Source organism: Zonotrichia leucophrys, chromosome 2 (assembly GCF_028769735.1).
Source record: "Zonotrichia leucophrys gambelii isolate GWCS_2022_RI chromosome 2, RI_Zleu_2.0, whole genome shotgun sequence".
Taxonomy (NCBI): Eukaryota; Metazoa; Chordata; class Aves; order Passeriformes; family Passerellidae; genus Zonotrichia; species Zonotrichia leucophrys.
The window spans coordinates 75,090,809-75,114,711 of record NC_088171.1 but is presented as its reverse complement, the minus strand read 5'-3'; the positions used below and the strand labels follow the sequence as shown (position 1 = coordinate 75,114,711).

At 34.6% G+C, this 23,903-nt stretch overlaps 1 protein-coding gene across 4 annotated transcripts in view; it reads right to left on the bottom strand.

Annotated features, from left to right (window-relative positions):
• CDH10 (cadherin 10) overlaps positions 1-23,903 on the bottom strand; it is a 94,510-nt gene that overhangs the window by 23,970 nt on the left and 46,637 nt on the right. For all 4 annotated transcript variants that reach the window (XM_064705455.1, XM_064705453.1, XM_064705451.1 and 1 more), the window contains exon 3: positions 8,984-9,278. In XM_064705455.1, coding sequence (XP_064561525.1) covers positions 8,984-9,278 — 295 coding nt within the window. The remainder of the gene's footprint in view (positions 1-8,983; positions 9,279-23,903) is intronic.

Sequence of the window (23,903 nt, the reverse complement as noted above, 5' to 3'; positions counted from 1 at the left end):
AAAGGAAAAACAATCATCACAAGCACATGACTGGCTAGCCATGGGCTAATCTGAGGATCAGAAGACTTCAAAACATTTTTCTTCTTTTATCCCAATTCCTTCAAAATTCTTTTCCCCACGAAATATGAAAAAAGACACCTGTAAGTCCAGGACCCTTGGCACAATTATTTACTCCCTCGCGTTATCTGCGAGGGATATGCTCGGTCTATACTACATAGTTATTCTAACATACATAGAAAAACAAGTAAAAGTAAATGCTATTTCTCCATTTATTTGGGATTTTATGACATGACAGCACACCTGCTTTTTATAAGTAAATTGTTCAATCATAGCACCAATATCAAGGGAATAAGCCATATGCCTAACTGTCGAAACAGAGATGAGTTTTCCAAAATATTCTGTTTTCAACTGCTAGAGAATAAAAATACCTGTTTCAGTGAGTCCCTAAAAGTACTGTCTTCTCATAAAGAAGGCAAAATGGGCATATTGCTGGTTATATTATTCCTATTAAAATGGAGTGAATAATGAATTTACAGAGAAAAGACCCAAACACAAAATAAAATTTAAAATATAAAAAATGCTACACAAGTATAAAGAAACTAAGAGAAAATAACTTTCTATTGTATTGAATATTGCTCTGGTAACTATTGAGAATATGCTGATTATGAAAATCGGAACTTTTTTTTTAAAAGTAAGAATGTGGTGATGGTAGGTCTGTTCCAAAAACTTTGTCTCTATGATTCACAAATATCTTATGTCTTCAGCCACGCTGAACTCCATGTGTAGATATATGTCTATATAACTATTATGCTAAAAGGTGAAAAGGCCTTTCTGTTTAATAAATTTAAGTTCTGAAGAATGTTGTCTTGATTCTGAAATGCACTTTCGGACCATCCTACTACTATAGAGAAACTGCAGTGCTGGAATGTATACTTGCTCCTAAAGAATACCTTCCCTGAAAAAGCAGTTGTGTAAAAGTAGGATAACACAAACCATGTTCAGTAACTGAAGTGCTGCAAGTTAAAAAAAGGGCAAAAAGACCCCAATCCACTGAGTACACTGACAAACATGGAACTGTGCAAGTAAAGTTTACAACTCCTCTATTTCATATCCATACCAACAGAGAACAGTCATAATCAAGACATCTGTCACAAAAGCATGATGTGTTAATCAGAAGCTTCTACATTGTAAATACATGAAAATAAACACTTTGTCTCTATTACATGTAAGTGAATAATTAATTTTTTCTAATTTTCACATTTCCCTAATTTGTGAATCTAAACGTATCTATTAATAGGTCAATTGTATGAGACTTTTGTTTCATTTTAGTTTAAAAATATAAGGAAAACCAATTTTGAAGAATAATTTGGAAGGAAACTGAAGAAAATGTTGAATAAATTTAAAATATATTTTAAACAATTCATTTTTAAATGCAGTACTATGTGTCTAACAGTTACTGCTATTAGGTGTCATAATGAATATATTAATTAATACTCTCAGTGCACATGCACATGAAACAGCAAATTACATCATCTATGCTTCTCTCCAGCTGGAATGAACATGGCTGCATATATACACTCCCAAAAAAAAACCTGTCAGAAACTTCTGAACACTGTAGATTTGTACCTATTCCCTTTAAAGTCTGTGGAAAGAGACTTGTGCTCCTTAATTTCATTGCTGTCACACCATGCAATTGGTGGGTTATGTTCAGGACAATGCACACTCTATTACTCAAATGCAGTAAGGATGAACTTTACTTTTTAATGTTACCTCAGCTCTTTGGTTTTTATGGGTCTGGTACCTGGGAGGAGAAGTGCAAGGGCACTACTACACTTCCAAGTGCCATTTAGGATGCAGAACTCTCCTTGCTATGAGAGGAAAATAGATGTGCTCCCCAGGCTTCCACAGGGGATCAGCAATTCCTGTAAAAACTTGACAGAAGCCACATCAAGAAATAAACAGGAGTAGTGCCATCAGTGTATCAATTACATTCTGCACATCAGCTGTCAAATCACCAGCTGGTTTTGCTACGCTTCAGTACACTGAAGACCACTGATGCTCAATAAAACAAAGGTATTGTTTGTTCTGGTTGGAAACCTGGACCAGAAATCCAAAGGCACTGAAGATGACCAGTTATGCCAGGGCTTAAAAACTACAGTGTAGGTATCAGTTAATAATCATCACTTGGTCTAGATCTTGCTCTGTCTTTTACATAGTCACAGGTTGCTTCTGATGAAGCTGGTCTTTGGCTTTCAGAATTTAAAGCCTAATCTGAACTCTATAGCAGTGCATAAAGGAGACAGTGATTGCATACAGGAGAGATGGAGATGGACATTTTACAACAGCATGTAGTGATAGGACAAGGGGGGATGGCTTCAAACTGAAAGAGACCAGGTTTAAATAAGATATAAAGAACAAATGCTTTACTGTGAGGGTGGTGAGGCACTGGAACAGGTTTCCCAGAGAAGCTTTAGCTGTCCCATCCTTGGCAGTGCTCAGTGCCTGGTTGGATGGGGTTCTGAGCAATGAGGTCAGTAGGTGACATCCCTGCCATGGCAGGGGGGTTGGAACTAGGAGATCTTTAAGGTCCCTTCCAACTCAAACCATTCTATGAATCTATAAATAAGGCACCATCTATGTTATTAATAACACACCAGTGAATTCTGTTATTTTCTTCTGGCATAACTGCCTATTTTACATACCATGAACTAGAATTCAACAGTGGTAAACTTGGCCCAGAAACAAACAGTCTTTTGGTAGATTATTGTAGCTCTCAGAAGGCATATTTTAACATAACTTTATTGTCGTGTTTGACTCTCCTTAGAGTCTAGGACTGTAACAGTAATTAGTATATTTTGCCCTTGCTGCTGTTTTCTGCAAGCATCTTCAAACACAATACAACTATTAATGACTTTGACCTCACAATTCCTTTATGATGCATACATATTAGATAAAAATCACTGGAAATAATTATCTAGGAAAAGGAATCCGCAAAATATTCACTGTAGAGCTGGATTGTAAGGTTAGGTTTTGTTTTCTTTACTCCCAGCTGAGTTATGTGATAATTAACTAGAGCAAGAACCTTCTATAGTAAATTATCCATACAAATAACAAGCCAAATTAATAGAAATTTTCTGCTGTTTTTAGTGGAAAAGACGGGAAATAATGACACCTATTTTCCCCAGAAATAATGGCACATGTTTTCCTCTGAAATAATCTATTTTAAGATACAGAAAACAGAAAAGAACTGAAAAGGGCTGCATGTTCAGAGAACTCAGTGTCAGAAAGATCTTTTGACTACAAGATAGTCTTGTAACTTAGAAAACAATCAGTTGCAAACAAGCACAGGAGTGGATAATTTCAATTCTTTTAAGATGTCCTTTTTAAAGAAAAATGGTTTAGCTTGGTGGGTTTTTGTTTTGTTTTTTGGGGTTTTTTTTAAACTTTTTGTTTCATCTCCTAATGGCAGGATTTGTGTGCAGAGTGAAAGAAAACTCTGTAAAAAAAAAAATCAAAAAAATCCTGATTTGGGTTTTTGAAATGCCCTAAGTCAGAAGATGCAAAAGTGTTTGTTGAGAGAACTTTGTATGAAAAAAAAAAAGATTTTGAAATATCTTAGTAGGAAACCAGAAGGAGGTGTTGTAAGACGAATTCCATGGCAGAGAGGACTAAGCATTGGGAACTGGTGAATAGCACTAATGAGGGAGTATAGAAGAAGCTAGGGTAAAATGTTAAGCAGCTCTAACTGCTGCCTAAAGAGAAACTTATAACAAGAGATGACAGACCAACAGGGCACCCTGTACATCACATGTAAACCCAGAAGGAGGTTACATCTTCTGAATATCATATATTGATATCCCTAATTTAGAAGTAGAAAAGTTACAAGATGCAATAAGGATAGGGAATGATTATATAAGCTGGGAAGATATATAAATATATAAAAAGAGGTGTAAAGAGAAAGTTCTGAAAACTTTTCTAAAATACACTAATAGGCAAATTCCCCAGGAAAATCCATCTAGAGGAAAATAGACTATCTGCAGTTATGAAAAGAAATCTCCAAATGAGCAGAAAGAGATAGGTAAAAAATATGATGGACAGAGCAGAAGACTGTCGTCAAAACCGTAAGAATATTCTGGGTCACAAACTCTGAAAGTAAGGAAAGGAAAAATTGAAAGAAGATAAAAATCCAGTAATCGGTATAAAGACTTCAGGAGAATAAGTTGTCTTCTCGGATATCGACCCAGCTGTGAGATCCTGAAGCTGGCCCATTCATGTCTGCCTTTTCAATGTTTAATAAGCAACAAAAGAAAGATGAACAAGACAACAAAGAATTTATGGGCCTTTGTAAAACACTCTATTTGATAATAGAAATAGCCATATCCTCCGGTGCCTGTCTGGTTAGTACCACAGCCGGAGGAAGAAATCAAAACTGCTCTTGTGGTCTGAAAGAGGCTGGTGTATGGCTACATCAGGACTTGATAAGGTTTATGGATGGAGGCATATGGAGTAGATAAAGACTCAATAGTGCTTTTCTGACTTCCCGATCACCCTATCATTCCTTTTAGTACAGGAAATTTCAGGATGCAGCAAACCCTGTTCTCCAAGGGTGCACAGATTTCAATCACTCCAAGGTTTTGTTATATAAGCATTTCATTCTTTTCTTTGCATGATGTGATACCATGTTTCTCTTCTTTCTGGTATCCAGATAAGTGCATACAAGGTTCATATGAACACCTCACCATTGTAGCTGCTTTACAGAAATAGACAACACAGTGGCAAAACTGCAGAATAGCTGACTTTTTGGGGTTTTCTTTGACACTTCTAAAAGTAGAGATAAGATTAAGGCAATTTTAAACATTGATATTCAGTACCAGGACAGAGAATGCAGTCACCAGGCTATGGCCAAGGATTTGACAACACAGCCACAGCACAACATAAATACGAGGCACAGGTACAAGTTGTAAGTTAGTAGTCATGATAAAGACTGATACGGATTTTATGTATAACAAAGAAAAAAAAGAGTAAATATTTATTATCTATGAAACATTGCTTGTGTGATGAATATGCATATAAAAGACTATGTTTACTTCCACAGGAATTGGAAACAATGAACAAAGAGAATTGTTCCAGTGTTCTGTCCTCCAATAGGAGGCATGACATCTGATCTCAATCTGCACCATCCATGTGCACAAGGTCCTTTTTCACCTTTGATTGTGAAAGCGTAATATATTTTATTTTTCTTTTCACCCCATTTTACTATACTGTACAATCCTACTTTTAAATATAAGGAACCTTCTCTGTGTAGTTGTTTTGAATAAACCAGTATCTTAAAAAACATTGTTTGGGTATGTTTATGTGTCTGTCTAGTGGTCCAGCCTTTACACCTGATTGATAGTAAACTATTGAACCTAGATGTACCAATAGTAGCAGGAGTGCAAGTCATCCTATAAGAATATATATGTATTTTTGGTGGATAATGCTGTCATGGAATCATAAATTATACTGGGTTGGAAAGGACTCATAAGGATCAGAAGTCCAACTTCTAATGCTTCTCATAGGACTACCTAAAACTCAACCATATGACTAAGAGAAGCATTCAAGACATTCTGACACTTTTCTGGAGAGCCTGTTCCAGTGACTGACCAATCTCTCGATGAAGATCCTTTTCCTAATGTCTAATTAGAGCTTCCCTTGCCACAGTTCCATTTGATTTTCTTGGGTCTTATTGCAAATCAGCAGAGAGGGGAGATCAGCACCATCCCTGCAAGGGCACCTGTGACAGAGAGGAAATCATGGAACGGATGCACCTGCAGGACTGGGCAGGAGCTTGTCACCATCCTCCCCTGTCCCTGAAGTCATGGCTTTCAGCCAAGTGGAACAGAAGGAGGACAGGGAATCCTTCACATGGGATTCTGTCTGCTTGGCAGGTCAGACACAGGAAAGGCAGGGAGCGGTTCGAGCAATATCGCTCTTTCTCAGACTCCCAATATGTAGCATAGTGCCACACCATGTTGACTATCCTGGGTTAGATAATGAAAATATTACAGTCCTGGTAGTACCACACTTTTTGTAGAACCATGTAACTCATCTCTATTCAGGTAAGGGCCATAGTAATTTAGCTTTGTAATTTCTCTTTCTGGTACCTATCACTGTGAAAATATTAATATCATAAACTCCTCTTAATGTTTGCAGACATTTACAGAAAAATTAACTGTCTCTACTTTCTCACAGAAGTGACTACAACAGGGGGACATTCAACAGAATGTGCAATTACATCCAAGACTGCAATTTCTATCTGCATTCCTTACATCAAGCCTGACAGTTTCTTAGCCCATGGCCAACAGTACTGGCCAAGTAATGGGCTGCTCACAATACCATAACTAAAAAAACAAACAATCCAGAGAGAGAAAAATATATAAATGTAGGAATTTCTTCCCATTTCTCTTTGAATGAGGAAGTAAAATTGTAATAAAAAATGTAATTGTTCATTTTTTCATAAATTTCTCATATAAGCTGCTGTACTAAAATTATTGAATTATATGATGCCAGAAAAAATACTAATTTAAAAATATTTTGTAATAATGATGTGATAATATATTATTGTTGCACCAAAACGTGAAGAATTTTAACATAATGACTTCACAATTTCTGATTAGTTCTATTTTTCTCAAAATCGTTATGCAGCTTATTCTTTTAGAAGACTTCTCTCCTTCTTCCCTTAGCCTTTAGTTTTCAGATTACTGAGCAGATTTTTTTTGAGTTGTAGAATTAAATTAGTGTTATGAAGAAATGAATCAACTTTGATGAATACTTTATAAAATCACGTAATTCTCTTATGGACTACAGATGAATATAAACCTCCAGGGAGCAGACATAAAGCTAAAAGTAATAAAGCTAAAAGAAATGCTGCCTATCAGGTAGACAGTCAGTCACTCTAGCAGATGAATGACTGCATTTATAAAACCCAGGAACATGATAGATTTAAACTGAGTTATAATTCTCCTAATTATTATAATTTTATTGACAAAATGAAGTCCATTTGTTTCAGCACAGCTATTTATTTAAGATTCAAGGTTAACACACTGTACATCCAAGTTGGTGTGTTTGTGGCTCTTTGTTTTTCTATAAATTAATTTTTTCTAAATATTTTTCTTATCATGGTATCTCGTTTTTTGTTGTTTTAATGCTGACATTTTACAGCTTCAAAATTTTATGATCTATGTACAGCTGTACAGATACACTGGAACCTTGCAATCTGAATACTTCAGAAGCATTGAAATAATGCTGTGAATGTTTAACACTTAAAGAAAAAATGTTATTTATGGAATTGAGACTGATGAAATGAAGAAATAATAGCTTATAACTTAGTATTTTATAATAGCATAATATTTAATGAAAACACTGAGTAATTTTCTTATATCTTTCCAATCATGTTTTAAACAATGCGTTTTGGAATTTACAGAAAGAACATGAGAAATGAATTTGAAACTCTGAGACATACTTTTTCAGCCATCCTGTAATCTAGCCAAATGCTTCTCTAGAAAATGCTCCAGAAATGTTCCCTCAGCATGCACTTTCAAGATGCTCTGCCTAAAGCTGTATGTTTATGGAAATTTAGAAAACTGACCAGTACATTAGTAAATTGGTATCACACTTTGTTAGATTTTGGAACAGTAAATGTGGAAGATTTTTCAGTTCTTCTCTTTATGTGGGCTGATTTGATGAGATTTCAGTACAGGCCTACACAATCATCTGTCAGATTTCTTAAATATTCTTTATAAATTTTATTTTCCTTTACAGTAAAAACCACTTGCTGAATGCTGGAATTTTAAAAACTGATTCAATCACAAACTGAAAGCAGATTGACATATTAAGAACAAAAAGATACTAGTATTATGCTTCCATACATTGCTGCACAGATTTGCTGAAGGCATTCTCTTTCAATAATTATGTATTTTTTCTCTTTTAGCATTTTCCAAGTTCCTGGAAGTTAAATACTAAATTATCAATACCTGTATATTTAAAACATCTTAAAAACTTATCATCTGAACAGGCTAATTTAGTCATCTAAAATACCTGTTTGACCTATTCAGGTAGTGGAGGTGATTAAAATGGTAATAATAGCCTAAAATTACATTGAATGCATTGTTTGTTTTCTGAATTTTTAGAACTTAATATTATACTAGCTACATTTTTACAATTAATTAATTTATATTATATTTTAAAAGAAACATAATATATTTTTAAGTTTTTAAAAATTATTCTTAATGAATTGTATGCACTAATATCAATAATAGGTCATATTCCAAAATGTTATTGGTTATAAAATTCACCAGCTGGCATGATCCAGGCTACAACTTTGTAGTTAAGATAGGAACTGAAAATACATGGCAAAGAGAAGAAAGATCAAGTCAAACAGCTGTTTAACATTCATTAAGGTGTCATTCGTGGATGGAGTTAAGGAAGTGAAAGCACGAGAGGATTTGTCTATACAGTAAAAAAGTGAAAGAAAAGAAAATAAAGAGGGTGTCTACCTTCAGACAGTGCATCAACAATGCATGAGTCAATATATAATTCTCCTCACCCACAGAGGGAGTGGAGACAGCTCTCCATTCAGTGCTTACAACCACTGGGAACTTGCAGTGAAAATGAAAGAAAAAAAATATTGAGCTTTCAACAGTCTAATTTAGTCATCTTATTCTAACAGTTCCTCAGGAGGAGGATGATTCACCATTCACCTACTATCTATAATATTTATATTCCAAAGAACTGTAAAGCCAATAATTTGGATATTTCAAGTAGAAACAGATCTTAGATCATAAAAATCTGGTTCTGAATGCCATTTCAGTATTTGAACAAATATGTCAAAATGAAAAAAAAACTTATCAGGTAGAACTCTGCACATGACTGACTTTTGAAAAGATGGGGAAATAATTTGTCAAGTAAGAGAAAAGGCATTTGTACCTCAGTACAGAGAACTCACCTACTACTGACATCTCAGGAACACTAGCAGTGTAAACTTCTTCTGGAAATGTTGGTTCATTGTCATTGATGTCATGGATCTTGATGACAAACTCAGACTCAGGTTCCACTGGTCTCAAAGTTCTTCTATTGATAGCTTGGGCACGCAGGGTGTAAAAGGCTTTCTCTTCCCTGTCAATTCTCCGAGTTGCATGAATATCTCCCGTTTTCTCATCAATTATAAAAAGAGTGCCAGCCCCATCTCCTGACAAAATGTATTTGAGGGATCCATCTCCTTTATCCTGGTCAGAATGAAGCTGAAATGGAAGAAGACAGTACTTTGTTTAGAAGCAATGAAAAGAATGGTTGTTTTTAAATATCAATATTATATTTTAAGTTATTCTGTATGCCACATATGTGGTTGATACCATTAAGAAAGTAATTTTTATTCACCACTGACTGACAGCCAGTTTCCTAACTTAGTTCCAAGAATCTTTCAACTTGGCTGTTCTGGAAGATTTTACTTTTGCAGCAACACCTGTTCTCTGCTAAGAAACCTCTGCACCACATTCTTAAAGAAGATTTTTATGTTAATACTGACCTTTTCTTTCCTTGAAGAGATCCTATTAAAAATTCACAACTGCTGTGCTAGTTGTAAATTCACTAAGCAGATAAAGAACATGGCTAAATACAAGACAATTAAGGAAAACAGAACCACTGATTTCATGAAATAATATATTTTTTTAAAATTTCATTTCATATTATTTATACTCCTCCCAAATTGGGGAACATTTAATTTTAAGTCATTTGCACTTGCACTTTATCAACTAATGTAAATAGACTAAAGGAAAACCACCCAAATTTATTAAGCATTCAGTATTGATTTAACACCCATTATTGAAGTTGTATAAAGCTTAACTTCACATATATAACTTGCAGTTCTGTCTACCTTTATATGGAAAATTATTTAATTATGCTTTGTTGTTCAGCACACCTGCGTGGAGGATGTCTCATTTGATCTTTTGGATACATTTAGCATAATTTCTCTAAACATCTTGTTGGAAAGGTCCTTCCAATCTCATTGATTCCATAATTAACTGAAAGAATCTGGCACTCAGATTTATTTTCACCATGAAACATATTCTTTTTAGTAAACTTAGTTTTGAGTTCAGCAGAAGAACCAAATAAAGTAGAAGCTCTTATTCACAAAACTGAAGTGCAAATAATTTTTTTAAAATCACACTCAAAAAATAGCAGAATATTCCAGTTTAGGAACTGGTGCATTTTTTCCCTTCTAAAAACAGTTATTTGCACACGTAATTATGGCACTGATTAAATCCACAGGAAGATTATATTTAGTCATGTGAAGAGTTTTTGTTAATTTAAGCCTCCATTTCAGATAATGAAAAATTTTATACATGTAGCATAGTATAAATACCTCCCCTCACTTTGCAGCCATGAAAATATTTCACTTTTTCATCTATGACTCCCTCATGTTGTCTTCCATAGCAACTGTTTCAAGTATTAGAATAAAAATATTTAATTATTGTGGTTTCGAATTTGTCTATCCTTGTCTTTTGTGCTGAAACCAAGCATACAGAGTGGACTGGTGGGATAAGCCAAACTCAAACAGTAGACTTTTATATTGTGAAAAATTTTCAAATGCTGAATATTTCTCACAGACTTGATGTTGAGAAAAATTTTCAAACACTGAATATTTCCCGCAGACTTGATGTTGTGAAAAATTTTCAAACACTGAATATTTCCCACAGACTTGATATATATGGAATAGACAGAACTCACCAGGCATCTTGGATCAAAGCCTTCATGGTAGAAATTTGAATACTATCATGTTCTGAACTTTGATTTTCTACATGAAAGTATTTAGACCCATTAAACTTGGCTTACACTACACATGTGCATGTTTACTTTACAAAGTATTTTCTTACTGTTTCTTTTCATTCTACAACAAATAAAAAATTATGAAACTCCACCAAACACAAAGAGTAAGAAGGCAGATGTTAAGAAAAATCCTTTGCAGATAGACATTTTTCATTCTTTTCCTTCTGTTTCTCTTAATGAGTTCAAACTGAAGGTTGCAAGCCATTCTCACACCTCTTTTGAGGAATGAATTTTTAAAGTGAGCTTTAATCTCTCCCCTGGTGGCTAACAAAAATTGTGACCTTTTGTGCCTCCAATTAACCCTTTCACCCTTCTTTAAGGGACTTGACAGCATCTTCCAAGCTGTGTTCCATTTTGAAATGTCATCTAGCATAAGTAGTTCTTGAGTGTTTTCTTCTCCTTGTCTTCCTAGAATATAATTTCACTTTAAAAACATTTTGGTCCTAGGAACTCATTGCTGAAATATATGACCACTCTATGAAATATTTTCATACCAGAATGATGAAGAGCATGATAAGAGCATGCTTTTCCTGAGACCTGTGACAGAAATATAAAATCAGGTTCTGTTTGAGTGGGATCTTTAAATGGGCACATTGCAGTTTTCCCACATACCTTTCAAACCCAGGTCTGGTATTATTAATTCTCACAAAACCTGTCCTTTCACTCAAAAACCATTAAGTAGCCTGGCAAAATCCATTCTAACACATTATCTCCAGAACTCCATGCAAACAGTTCCCAGCAAGAGTGTCTGGCCAAACTTAACATATGGATGATGCATGTAAATTGTTTTGGAGAGTGATATTTAACAAAACCATGCCAGGAACTTGTAAAACAATTTAGCAATCCCAATAATCATATTCTGGTGCCTTAAAATATTGCCTGGCACTTGAAGCCTGAACAGTATGGTGAAGAAAACTAAATCAGAAAACTAAGAAAATCCCTGCACTACGAAATATAAAGCTTTTGAACATCTATATTTAAATCCAATTTAGTGTGCAAAGATCTTTTAACACAGTTATTTGTCTAACATATAAGGTACCATCATTATTGATTTCCCATTGCCTCTCCTGTAGCTATGTTTAAGCCTTAGTGAGGTGATTTAAAAATGCTTTTTATGACCACAAAATCATTAACCTATTACCTCTGCCAAATTCAAACTTTCTATTTGTAGTTTTTTTTGTTTGTGTGGTTTTGGGACTTCTCGTTTGTCTGTTTTTCCCACACATATATTAGCAAGAAGTCTGGAAAAGGACCCAAATATAGGAGTTTGAGACGACCACATAAAGACTTCTAGGGAGCCAGTAGTTTCACCTCACAGTAACATAAAAGGAATACAAACATACATAGTTAGAAGAACACCCTAAGCTATAACACCATGCTCACTAAAAAAATATTAATAATGCCTTTGGTTTGGTAATCCAATTTAAATTATGTGTATATACAGAGGAGTCCAGAGTTATGGTAGAAAAACTTCAAATTCAGAATAACCTTTCAGGTCTTTCTGAGTGATCAGGAAACAGAAAGTTATAGATAAAATGAACAAGTCTTCCAGACATAATTCAAGGGGTGAAAATGTTTAATATAGTTAAACAACAAAAGAGAATACCTCCCATTTTGCTTTTTCCGTTCTTAATTCAAACCAGATGTTACTAGAGGACTCAAGGTGACTAAAGTCTCCCCAAGGTGCTTCACAGCCCTGTGTGGTGAATCATTACCCAACTCTGAAATGCATCAACACTTTGTCTATCAGTGCTGCAGAGTTTTTTTCATTTTACTCAAATACTAAAAAAATATTCTGTGAAATATTTTTCTGCTACTTTTAGCATAGTGTTTCCTATAGTTATTTTAGCTAATGGGCATCTGTGATTCATGTCAGCCAAGCTGAGAAATGTAAAGACATCTGTTTCATTTAGCAATTTCATCACACAAAATGATCAGCTGTGAAGATGTGGTTTTGTTTTCATATCTGTCACTGATATTTTGCAAACTCCTGAATTTCTTGCTGTTCTTCCACAGAAATACTTCCCTTTTCAGCTGCACTGGTGTATGTATTTTATGGGCATTTTTTCTCACTTCATAGGAAATCAGAACGTCAGTTGGTATTATTTTATATAGCCCTGTTTCATTATACAGTAACTGCAATTACTATGATATTTTTGCATCTCTTCTATCTAGATTGATTGAATAACATTTTTAATCCAGAAGGATTTAATATAAATAAAAAAGGAAGATCTTGTTAAATGGAAGATAATATTTACAGAGGGGCACAAAATGGATTGTTATGTGAATACTTAAAAATGAAACTGAATTAGCAATCCAAGGCAGACACAAAAAACCGGTTTTAAGAGAGGTTTACTTTTTTATTAATTTGTGGGAAAAACACAGGGTTAATGAACATATTACATCCTTCTTTAGGGTAAATGCAACCATAAATAAAATGAGCTCATGAAAAGATGCCCCAATCAAATTCAGCTCAATAACTTCTTAGATCTGTAAAAGACCTTTGTAAAAATATTTTCAGAATACTTTAGTTGAATAACATAGTAATTCTGCTTCAAAAATTGCAACACAGGAAATCCATGTTAATTAACATCCAATGATTCAAATCAAACCTGTCCACTCAGGATTTTGGGATTTCTCCCCATCTTTCCCCATGAAATCCACACAATTCTGAAATCTCCCAAAATGAGTGTAAAATAGGTGGACTTTTTTTTCTAATAGCATACAAAGTGTTAATCCTATTTTCACCAAAAAGCAACAAGATGCTACTGTGAAAACCAAAAAGAAGATTGGGCTAGTCAGATCTATTTTATCATACAGGCTACTTCTGGAATTCAAAATGATTTATGACAATGAGAGATAGACTCTAAGATCTGTCACACATATTTCTATTTGTATTTCAGATTCAGAACTCTCTCTATGATTTTTCAGTGATTGGTATTCAAATAACTACACACCAGATATGAGTGCATTAAGAAACCTCCCTCAAGTTAGAAAATTTACTGTAGGCATTAATGCAGTTCAAGTTATTTTTAATCTAATTTAATACACTATAATGTATAGGACACCTTCCAAAACAGTTTAAAGTTTTTGTAGTCTTTGCAAACTGACAGACTATTTTATTATTAACTCACTAAATGGACTCTTAATCTCTTACTTCATAGCAGTCATTTTCAATTATATACTGCAACATTTTTTTTTCTACTTTCTTCGGCAATGTGTCAATATTTCAATTTAATTCTAGTATAACAGGAACAATGAGACCTCAGTACACTCTTGAATTAGTCTATCTTTTAGATTTTATACAAATAAGTCCAGAGCATCTCCTAATTCTGAGGATAAGTTTCAGGGAAAATTGTAACATATTAGCTTTTTTGTTAGTAATTATATTAGCAATGTGAAGCCAGAATACACCATAGAAGCATTTGCCATTTCATTCATTGTTCTAGTGCACACTTAATATTAGCAACTTGACTGGATACTTAGTTGAATAAGAATGATTGTGTCTCTAAACATAATCACAACAGTGGGAAGATTTGACATGAAGTCAGCAGAAAATAATTGATACAGAATTCCCAAAATGGAGATATTTATTTTAATCATCATGAACTGAACTATTAAATGATGCAGTTGTTTAACAGTAGCTGCATTTACTGTTAAAGATTTTCAGACCAGCTCGTATCCTGTGTGGTATTCTCACAGTTGACAGAGGTAACAGCCATGGCTTTCAGTCACATTTACTTGCCAAAGAAGTTCACTTATTTAAATGTATCCAAAAGGTAACATTTTTAGCAACTCTTTTCAGTGATTCTGCAATTTGCACTAAATTGTATTCAGACATGTCACACATTAAATTTTCTCACTCAGTTATACTGTCAGTTTGCCAGGACTGTGCTATTGTATATTATTTACGAGGAGACAGGCAGAAAGGAAAAAGATTTAAAAAAAAATGCTTTGTGAGACTGGGAAAGATAAGGGATGAGCAAACTAAACTGGAAGTGTAACAAGTAATGTAAGACGAGGAGTACTCTGAAATTCTTTTGCAAGAAACAGAAATTAAAAACTCCAGCCTGCAATGCAGACTATTTTCAGACTGTGTTTGCTTAACTTGATTCATTATCAAAAGGAAAGAGAAAATTATTTTCCACTATTTCTATTGATAAATTTCACAGTAGTTCCTGGATGTTCAAAATATTTGTTTGTTTTGAACAATGTTTTAAAATGGCAAGATATAAATTAAAATTAATATACTTTTTTAGCATTTCTTTCCAGATCCCTGACTGAAATACCATCACATAGATAGAATTATAATTTTCACAGCTCCCTACAGTTTTCATTACTGATAGAATCCTGAAGATTCTCAATTTCCAGAAAATAACCATACAACAAATACATTTTTTCTTTACTAGATTTGTATATTTTTACTCTTATTGTAGTTTATTTTAAAGGGAAGAGTCAAGCCCAGAGAAGGTAAATAGTCTTGTCACTGACAAAATATTCTAGGATTTTAGGTGAGAAAGGCTGGATTTTTTTTTTTTTTAAGATACATCATATGAGCAGCAGCAAAAGGTCTTTCATAGATGCTCTAAGTCAATTTGACAACACGGAATCTCCCTCCTCAAGCCAAGGTCTTTATCTGATGTTCAGAGAGTTAGAACAAGAAAGTTTCGGCTTCATTAGGTTGTCGTAGCTTCCACTCCAGAAGACACACAATCATTGAGCTAAGATGAGAGACTAATTGAATTTCATACACCAAAAAGTTCTTGCATAAGCCAATATGCATATTGTCTTCCAATTTTCATGTAATAAATAAAATCTGTACATTAGGTAAAGACAGAAAGAAGTGCCAGTAGACCTGAAGTGCCCTTATATCCTGGCACCTCCAATACATGGGTATGAGTAAGCAGAAGGGAATTCTCGTGTTAAAGAGAAGAAAAAAGTCCTGACCCATCACAGTTGTCCAGGTCCCCATTCATTAAAACACTGGACTGAACAAAGAAACATTGTTTGGCTCTCCTCCTACTGAAATTGATATGGCACAAGCCTACATTCCTACTTCTATGAGTAGTCTCTGTCCTGTGGTCTCAGAATAAAAAAATATCTGGTAAGATCTTCCTCAGACTTGGTTGGAGGGTTTTTTTAGCATCCCTGGGTTTTATGTGCTATGTTTTTTGCCTAAAAAAAAAAATTGGTACTAAATATTGTATAAAGGAATAAGTAGCTTCCAGAACAATCTCTCTGTTCCACCAAGGAACAGCCTAGGAAGGCAAATATGCTAAGACAGCACATATTCTTCTCTGACTGAATTCACAGTAGCTTCATGTATTTTAAAACGTAGGGGTTTGTCTGTTTAGGTTGAGGTTTTTTTAAAGGAACAGTCACCACTTATTCCTATGCTCTCTGCACTAATCACAAAAGAGTGGTTGTAAGAACCAATTGTAGGTTTGGGGTTATTTATAAACAAGAATTATTTTATTATATATATGTTCATATATGTTTTCCTAAAGTAGCCTAGTTATTAACAAAATAACCATTGAAACAGTTTTTTATATCCTAATGCATATTTTGCACTATATATATAAAGTATTGTATTTTTAAAAATAAAATAAAATTTAAAATGTTGATGTTTGGTTTATTTTGCCTACTGCTGGAGGCCATTTAAAAACACGTTACACCATATTGTCTTTGGAAATATTGTCTTTGTTTCCATCTGAAATCATTGTAACATGTCAATTGGTAAGAGCTTGGAAGGTTTTCTACCATTATGATATATATATTTTTTTTTCATGTATACTCTGTATTTATCACACAGAAATGAATAACAATGTCTGTCAACCCAGGAAGTGGAAAATGTCAACTTAAGAGAAGACTGTATATCAATATTAAGGAATAAAAGCTATTTTAATAATCTCCAAAATAATTGAGTATTATTGTTAAATTCAATCCCAAGGAAGGGAATAAAGAGAAGGAGAGAGCTGACATATGTTTTTATGCATTTTAGGAGACTTCTGATGAGTCTGAATTGATATTAGTTTTAATCACAGCAACTAAAAAAATGAGAGATGAAGATGTCCTGTATCAGTCCTGACCTCATATATATCATACAGTTATGATACATATATATCATTACAATCAGTGTGACTATATACCCAGGAAAGAAATCTTATAACCCTAAACAGGTAGGTAAGGCATTAAATGACAATCAGTGATAGAAAAGAGATGGAATATGTATAAACTCTTAAATGCAACTCATATTTTCCATCAAGTTTGTCTCTTCTTTTAGTAAATTATGAAATCTGTTTTTCTAGGGAACACAATTCTCAAGAAAAATCCTGTGTACATACCAGCTATTAAATAAAGAAGTTGTGATTTAAATCATTACATAAAATTACATTCCAAAATGATTTTTCCAGTGCTATCACCTTCACAGGACAAAAGTGTTTCCTGATGTTCAGAGGAACCTTTTGCTTTTTGGTTTGTGCCCATTGCCTCTGGTCCTATCACAGGGCATCTCAGGAAAGAGCCTGGCTCTGATCTCTTTGCAACCTTCCCTCAGGTGTTTGTGTCCATTGATAAGATCTTCCCGGGCCTTCTCTCCTCTGGTACAAGGAGCTGCTGCTCTCTCAGCCTTTCCTCATATGTGAGATGCTCCAGTGCCTTGAGCATCCTTTGCTGTACTCTCTCCAGTGTGTCCATCTCTTGTTCTGGGATGCCTAGAACTGGACACGGCACTCCAGGCATGGCCTTCCCAGAGTTGAGCAGAGAAGAAGGATTTCCTCTCTTGGCCTGCTGTGAAGGTGAGACCTCATCTATCTCTTTCTAGAGAGCCTCATCTTGTTCTTCTTGGTCCAGTGGCCTACAGCAAGCATCCATTATAATGTCACCTTTGCCTGTCCTGACTTTAATCCTAATCCATAAACTCCCCATTGGCTCCTCTCCCATCCCCAGGCAGAGCTTCATGCGCTCTAGCTCCTCTGTCACACACAGGGCAACTCCCTCTCTTTGTGTTCCCTTCCCATCCTCCCTAAAGAGTCTGTATCTGTCCATTTCAACGCTTCAGTCAAGCAAGTCATTACACTAAATATCCATATTCCCAACAAAACCAGAGTACTGCAGCTGTATGCAGGCCTCTAACTCATTGTGTTTATTACGCACGCCTCATGCTTTATCATACAGGCATTTAAGAGTGCAATCCTAGCATGCTAAGTTCCTGGAGACAGTTTGGGCATTTATCCACAATGGTTCCTTGTAGACACCTTGTAGGCACCCCAATTATGTAGGGAATTACAGTCACATAATTAAATTTAATTGAATTTAATCATGTTTCTATTAATATTAGCTGTACTAGCTGTGTACATAGCTATAATTACAATTAATTACAAATTTTCTACCAAAATAGCATATTTTATTCCACTATCAGAGTGCAAAGTACCAAAATAACCAGATTTGGGTGTAAATCTTGGCACAAATCATACAGAGAATTGCATGTTATGGTGCATACAAAAGGACAGCATCATCAGCCCCAGTGAACTCTATTCCTCAAATACTTTTACTGGGGACAAAAAGCCCATCACGATCTTGAGTGATACAAATTAAGAACTGTATTCCATAGTAATTATTCTCCCTTGCAATGTTAATTGATGGTTTCAAAAAATGTCTTCTGTGGACTACATCACTGATGAAATTTTTTTTTAACTTCTGTGAACTCCAGTAATCAGCTGATAGGTCTAGCCAGTATTTCCATAAAGCTTCAATGACATTTGCTGACATTTGTAAGACGTCAAAAGCACCCTTTACTTAATCTCCCTTTTCCTAATTACAAATAAAGCACACTATATGAGTTATGCTGCTGGTATTTCATTTTCTTTGTGTGGGGTTTTATGTTTTGTAAATAGAATAAAAGAAATCCTTTACATTCTCTTTCTTTCCCTAGAATTAGTTCATTTCCATGAAGCTTTAGCTCTTGCCTTGTGTATTATTTGCTCCTACTTTCTTCTTTCGATAGTAAAAAGAATTCTAAACTATCCCTAGAAAACTTAATTCTCTTTTATGATACAGAGACTTTTACATGGCACTTGAAATAGTATTCCTTATTCCTTTAATGACTTTGTTTTCTATAGTATGTCATTATCCTTTCCTAGGAAATACATCAATATTACTGAAATCTCTTCCATTATTCTTAAATGACAAGCCTTGATTAATCCTGTGCAGCTCTTTCCAGTGTCACTGCCATCAGCAGTCCTCTAGCTATTCCATTTATTTCACTTGGCTTTTCGTGGACAACATGCCACTCCTGACACATAGAGAATGGCCTGTCACATAACCTGACCTAACTAAATGGGTAATTAAGCAGTCTCCTCATATTCCAACTGTATTATTTATACAGCAGTCTCATTATCCTTTTTGAATGACCTAAGACATCCTGCTGATTGCTAGAGGTATTTCTGAGTCCTCTATGGCATCTTCAGTAGCAAAAATGTGTAAAAATGTGGCTGTATATCTGCATAGTAGTTCTCACAAGGGACAGGTATTTTAAAAGTATAAGAGTGTTCTGTAAAAGATTTAAATTTTAAAAACTTATATAAATTAACAGAAGTTATGTTTTTTTCTGTCTCCTCATAGATGTATTTATTTTCTGTATGGCTGTAACCAAGTGGCCTCTCCTGAAGCTCATATATTCTACCTGCCTCATTAATTTTACTTTTTACAAGTACTTTCACATCATTAAAACTTTTCTTAAATTTTAGTAACATGGCTTGGAACACTGCCTTACTCCATCTTTCCAGTTTCCTTTCTCAAAATGGATTTTCATGACATTTCTTTAAATTCCTACTCGTTAAAACAAATTTTAAAAAATGGAACCCTCTTTTTCTCCTCCCCCCCACCATTTACTTCACCTCTCACAGAGTTGCATTAATCAATCTTCTCAATGCCAAAACTTAAAATATCAATGTAATTTTAATAATTTGGTATTAAGATAGATAATTTCTATCCAAGATTGCCTAGGTACTAATAGTTGTTAATTATTATATTCACTCTAATATAATATTTCTTAAATATTTCTAATTCCTAAAGATACCATTTCTAATGGAATTTACAATCATCAGCATGGAGACTCAGAAATTTGAATTTATGCATACTTCACAGCAAATGTCATACATCAAAATGGATATGCAAATGTGTCATTAGAAGATGGTGTTCTTAATATAGAAAGAAGAAATCTGTATTACTACTTCATGTTTCTGCATATCAAGTGTAATTTATTCTATTAATTCCTATATTGTAACCTATGTACTTCTAAATTACATATAATTGCTAAGAAAACTATTAAAACATTTTAGGAATAAAACCAAGAAAAGCACTTTTGTAACATAAACCAGCTTCTAAACCAAATGGTCAGAAAGACTAGTTGCATCTTTTCTCAGCTGTTCTTGAGTGTGGAAGAGACAAAGTAAACCATATTATCATTCTCTAATGCATCATGCAGTCTTCCAAAATTTCCAGAAAGTAGGTTTTTCTGTGGGTTTCTGTTTGTCTTTGTGCTTCTTTTTGCCACCAGTTTCACCCAGAAATATTCTAAAAATCATCATTCTAATCTCTGTTTCCTGTTATGTTAATAAATGTCATTCGCTTGAGAATTATTAAGAAAGTACAAACATTCTCAACCAAAAAAAAAAAAAAAAAACACAAAAAAACCCAAACCAACAACCCAAGAGGAACCTGAAAAAAACCTCAGATTACCAAAACAGTGGCAGTGAAGGACAGTATGATTACTCCTAACTTTACACCAAGAGTAAGCTTAATTTTCTTATGTCTTCCCCCACAACTTCTTTGATCCACATATTTAGGCAAGTTGAAAGGAAAGGCAGGACTGAAGGAATACAATTTCAGAGGCAGGGAGAGCATCTACACTACTGCCTAAATAAAAATATCACCAGAAAAGTTAATTTGGTTTAGGTTTGCATTGTGTGTAAGACAATAATTTTAAATCCAGGTAGCATAACTGGATTTTGGACCAGAGATCTAGGGAACAGATGAAAGGCACAGCCAATGTGAAGAAGCAAGGCTTTTCTACATGGTTGATAAGGGGGACAGGAAAGATGATCAGAATTGTTGTTGAGCACCAAGCTTTTCTTCAGCTGTTACATGTTCTTGCAAGTATGCAGTCTTTTCCCACTTAAATTTTACCTTCCCAGTCCTCTGAGTGTACAGTAAAGGCAGCAATCTTTGTAACTTCTTAGTTTTAAAAACTACAATACCATGAATATCCCAGAACATTTTCTTTCTTTGTTCAGCACATATTTTCCACCTAGCTCTTTGCATAAATCTGTTTATGCATGCCTTTGTAGGATACCAAGCCTCCTAACTATTCACTAATAATTTTCTAAACTCTGACATGTTTTCAGATGTGTAAGGTACCTTTGCACCTGCCTGTCAAGAGTTTGGGTGGTCTGTGAATTCAATCTTTGAAACAAAAACAAGACAGCTTCTGTTCTCAGGCTTGAAGAGATTAGGAACTCATCTAGGGTTATATATTTAAAATTACTACAGACCAAAATATTGTAAAATTAAAGGGTAATTTCTTCCCTCAGTGGTCCTGTCCTCCTTTAATGCTCTGAAGTAAATAGCTATTGAAAAAACTCAGGAATCAGAAATAACTCTTTGAGAAAGTAACACTGATGAGTTCGACAATGATGGTTGTTTACTCCTGCAGGAAAATCCTACTCTGTCTTCCGGGACTTCAGATACTAACTGCCTCAAAACAAAAGGTATCAGAAACTTTGGAAGAACTTACCATTGCATTCTTTTTGCTTCAGCTTATTTTAATTATCTTCAAAGGCAAAACCACTCATAAATATAAGGAAAACCTTCTAGCAGGAAGACATTTTAAAAGGGTAAACATCAACTTTTAACTTCTTAGAACTCTCTCCCTCATGGGTATTTTGTTGCAAGTCACCAATTTTTCCACAGTATTACTCCCAGATCTTCCTTGCTATCTGTGTATACAGGATATTTAAAAGGTCATCTGCATCTGATTTAACAAAAAAAATCAAGAGAAGAAAAAAAAAAAGGCCCTAAGGAGAATCAGCCTTTGAATTGCTGCTGTAACTATTGGCTATTTACACATTTATAATTTCAAATAAGGTATAGGTCAAAAATTTGTAATGCTCTCTTTTATATTATGTTTTTTAATTCCTTGAGTGAATGAATGTACTGTGGTGAAGCAGACTCTACTTTTCCTGAGTTGTGACTTTGAATATAAATTATTTCAGTTTTATCAGTTCTTTCCCTTTTGGACTATCTTTTTTTGTGACAAGCACATAAAATTCTAAAACCGAAAGATAAATTGAACTGAAAGGAACTGGAGAGTTCAGATTAAACTATTTCTCAGTTTATTATACTATTCTGAGGCATGATGTTGTTTTAAGTACAATGCATGATCAGATACAAACTCTAAATGAAAACCACCCAAGAGAGCTTTAGGTGTTTTCCATAAAGGCAGCAAAATGTATCCTATTGGTGATTTTACACCTGCTGGAAGAAGTATGCCCGTAATTTAGACTATCTTCCTTCTAAATATTCCTGACCACTACTAGATGTTATTTCACTTTGCGCTTACACAGATGAGAATTATCTATTTTATAAATTATTTTCAAAACGGCAGATTACTGCTACTGGGATTACTAGAATAAATTCAAAATCTACCATTTAAAAATAGTTTTCTCAGATACTGAGAAAAGCAGTTTCAGGAAACCTACCTCCATGACTAGCAGAACTGTATTTACTCCTCAGGCTCATTTACCAATTCTCATCAGATTGATAAGTGGCTTGGACTCAAGTACCAATGTGCAAAAGAAAAATTAAAAGTCAAATAATATTATTCACTCTTGTATCAAAATAGATAGTTTTCATTAAATTATTTAGGTAAAGCTAGCCTGCCAGAATTCAAGAAACACTGGACAATGCTCTCAGGCACATGTTGTCATTCTTGGGGCTCTGTGCAGTGCCAGGAATTGAACTCAATCCTTGGGGGTCCTTTCCATTTCAGGAGATTCTGTGGTTCTATGATTCATGCATTCCCAGTGTTTTGCATTTATCATGCCACCTCAAAGCACTCAATAACATTAGACAAGTAGCTTCCATTTACTTGACAGAAGAGGAGGAAAAAATATTCAGCTACTTGTCCCTACTCATATTTGCGTTAGTCTATAAGTAGACTTGCAAAGTATTTACATAAGGGTAGAGCACTTGAAAGCAATTAGATGGATGAACTTGGAAATACATGAAGTGAAACACCCACACTGTTTGGAAAGTGGTATAAGTATGAACATAGCATGCAATTCTGCAATACTGAGAACTACTGACACATGGACAAGGAAATAATAAAAAGCTGTTTTAACATACGTGAGCTAAGCATGTTACCATATATGGGGCAGGTGCCTGCTCAGTGGCAGGGGCAGCACTGGGGGCTCTGGGGGCTCTGCCCTGCGCTCCCTGTGCGGATCTGGGGCTGTGCCAAGGCTGTCCTGCTCCTGACACATGACAGCAAGCAATAAATACTTTTTAGTGCTTTACCTCAAAAGTTCAACATACCAGTTTTAGCATGCAAAAGCTGTGCTTGAAACAGAAAGCTTTAAATTGCCTGCAAAGGGTCATCTTATTCAGGAAGAACAATTAAGTTCACTATATTTTCAATGGATTCATAACTTTGTTCAGTAGAACTTGTAATTTCCATTAGTATCTTCCTCTATTTTGCACCTCCTACATTCAGTTTTAGTTTTCCTTAAGAGGGGAAAAAAAAATAAAACCACCTTGTTTTCTGTAAAGATCTATTCAGATTCCAAGACCATTAAAATTGTTAAACTTGGTACATAAAATACTTAAGGTCCTATAGAGGCCAAAGAAATATAAGAACAGATTACAAAATAAGTATTTGCTTGAAAGTTGAGCATATAATTTTACAGATGATATCCCACTTCTTTGACTGTAACTCCTTCAGTTATCATGACCTTTAAAACTATGCAAAGTATGCCCCAAAC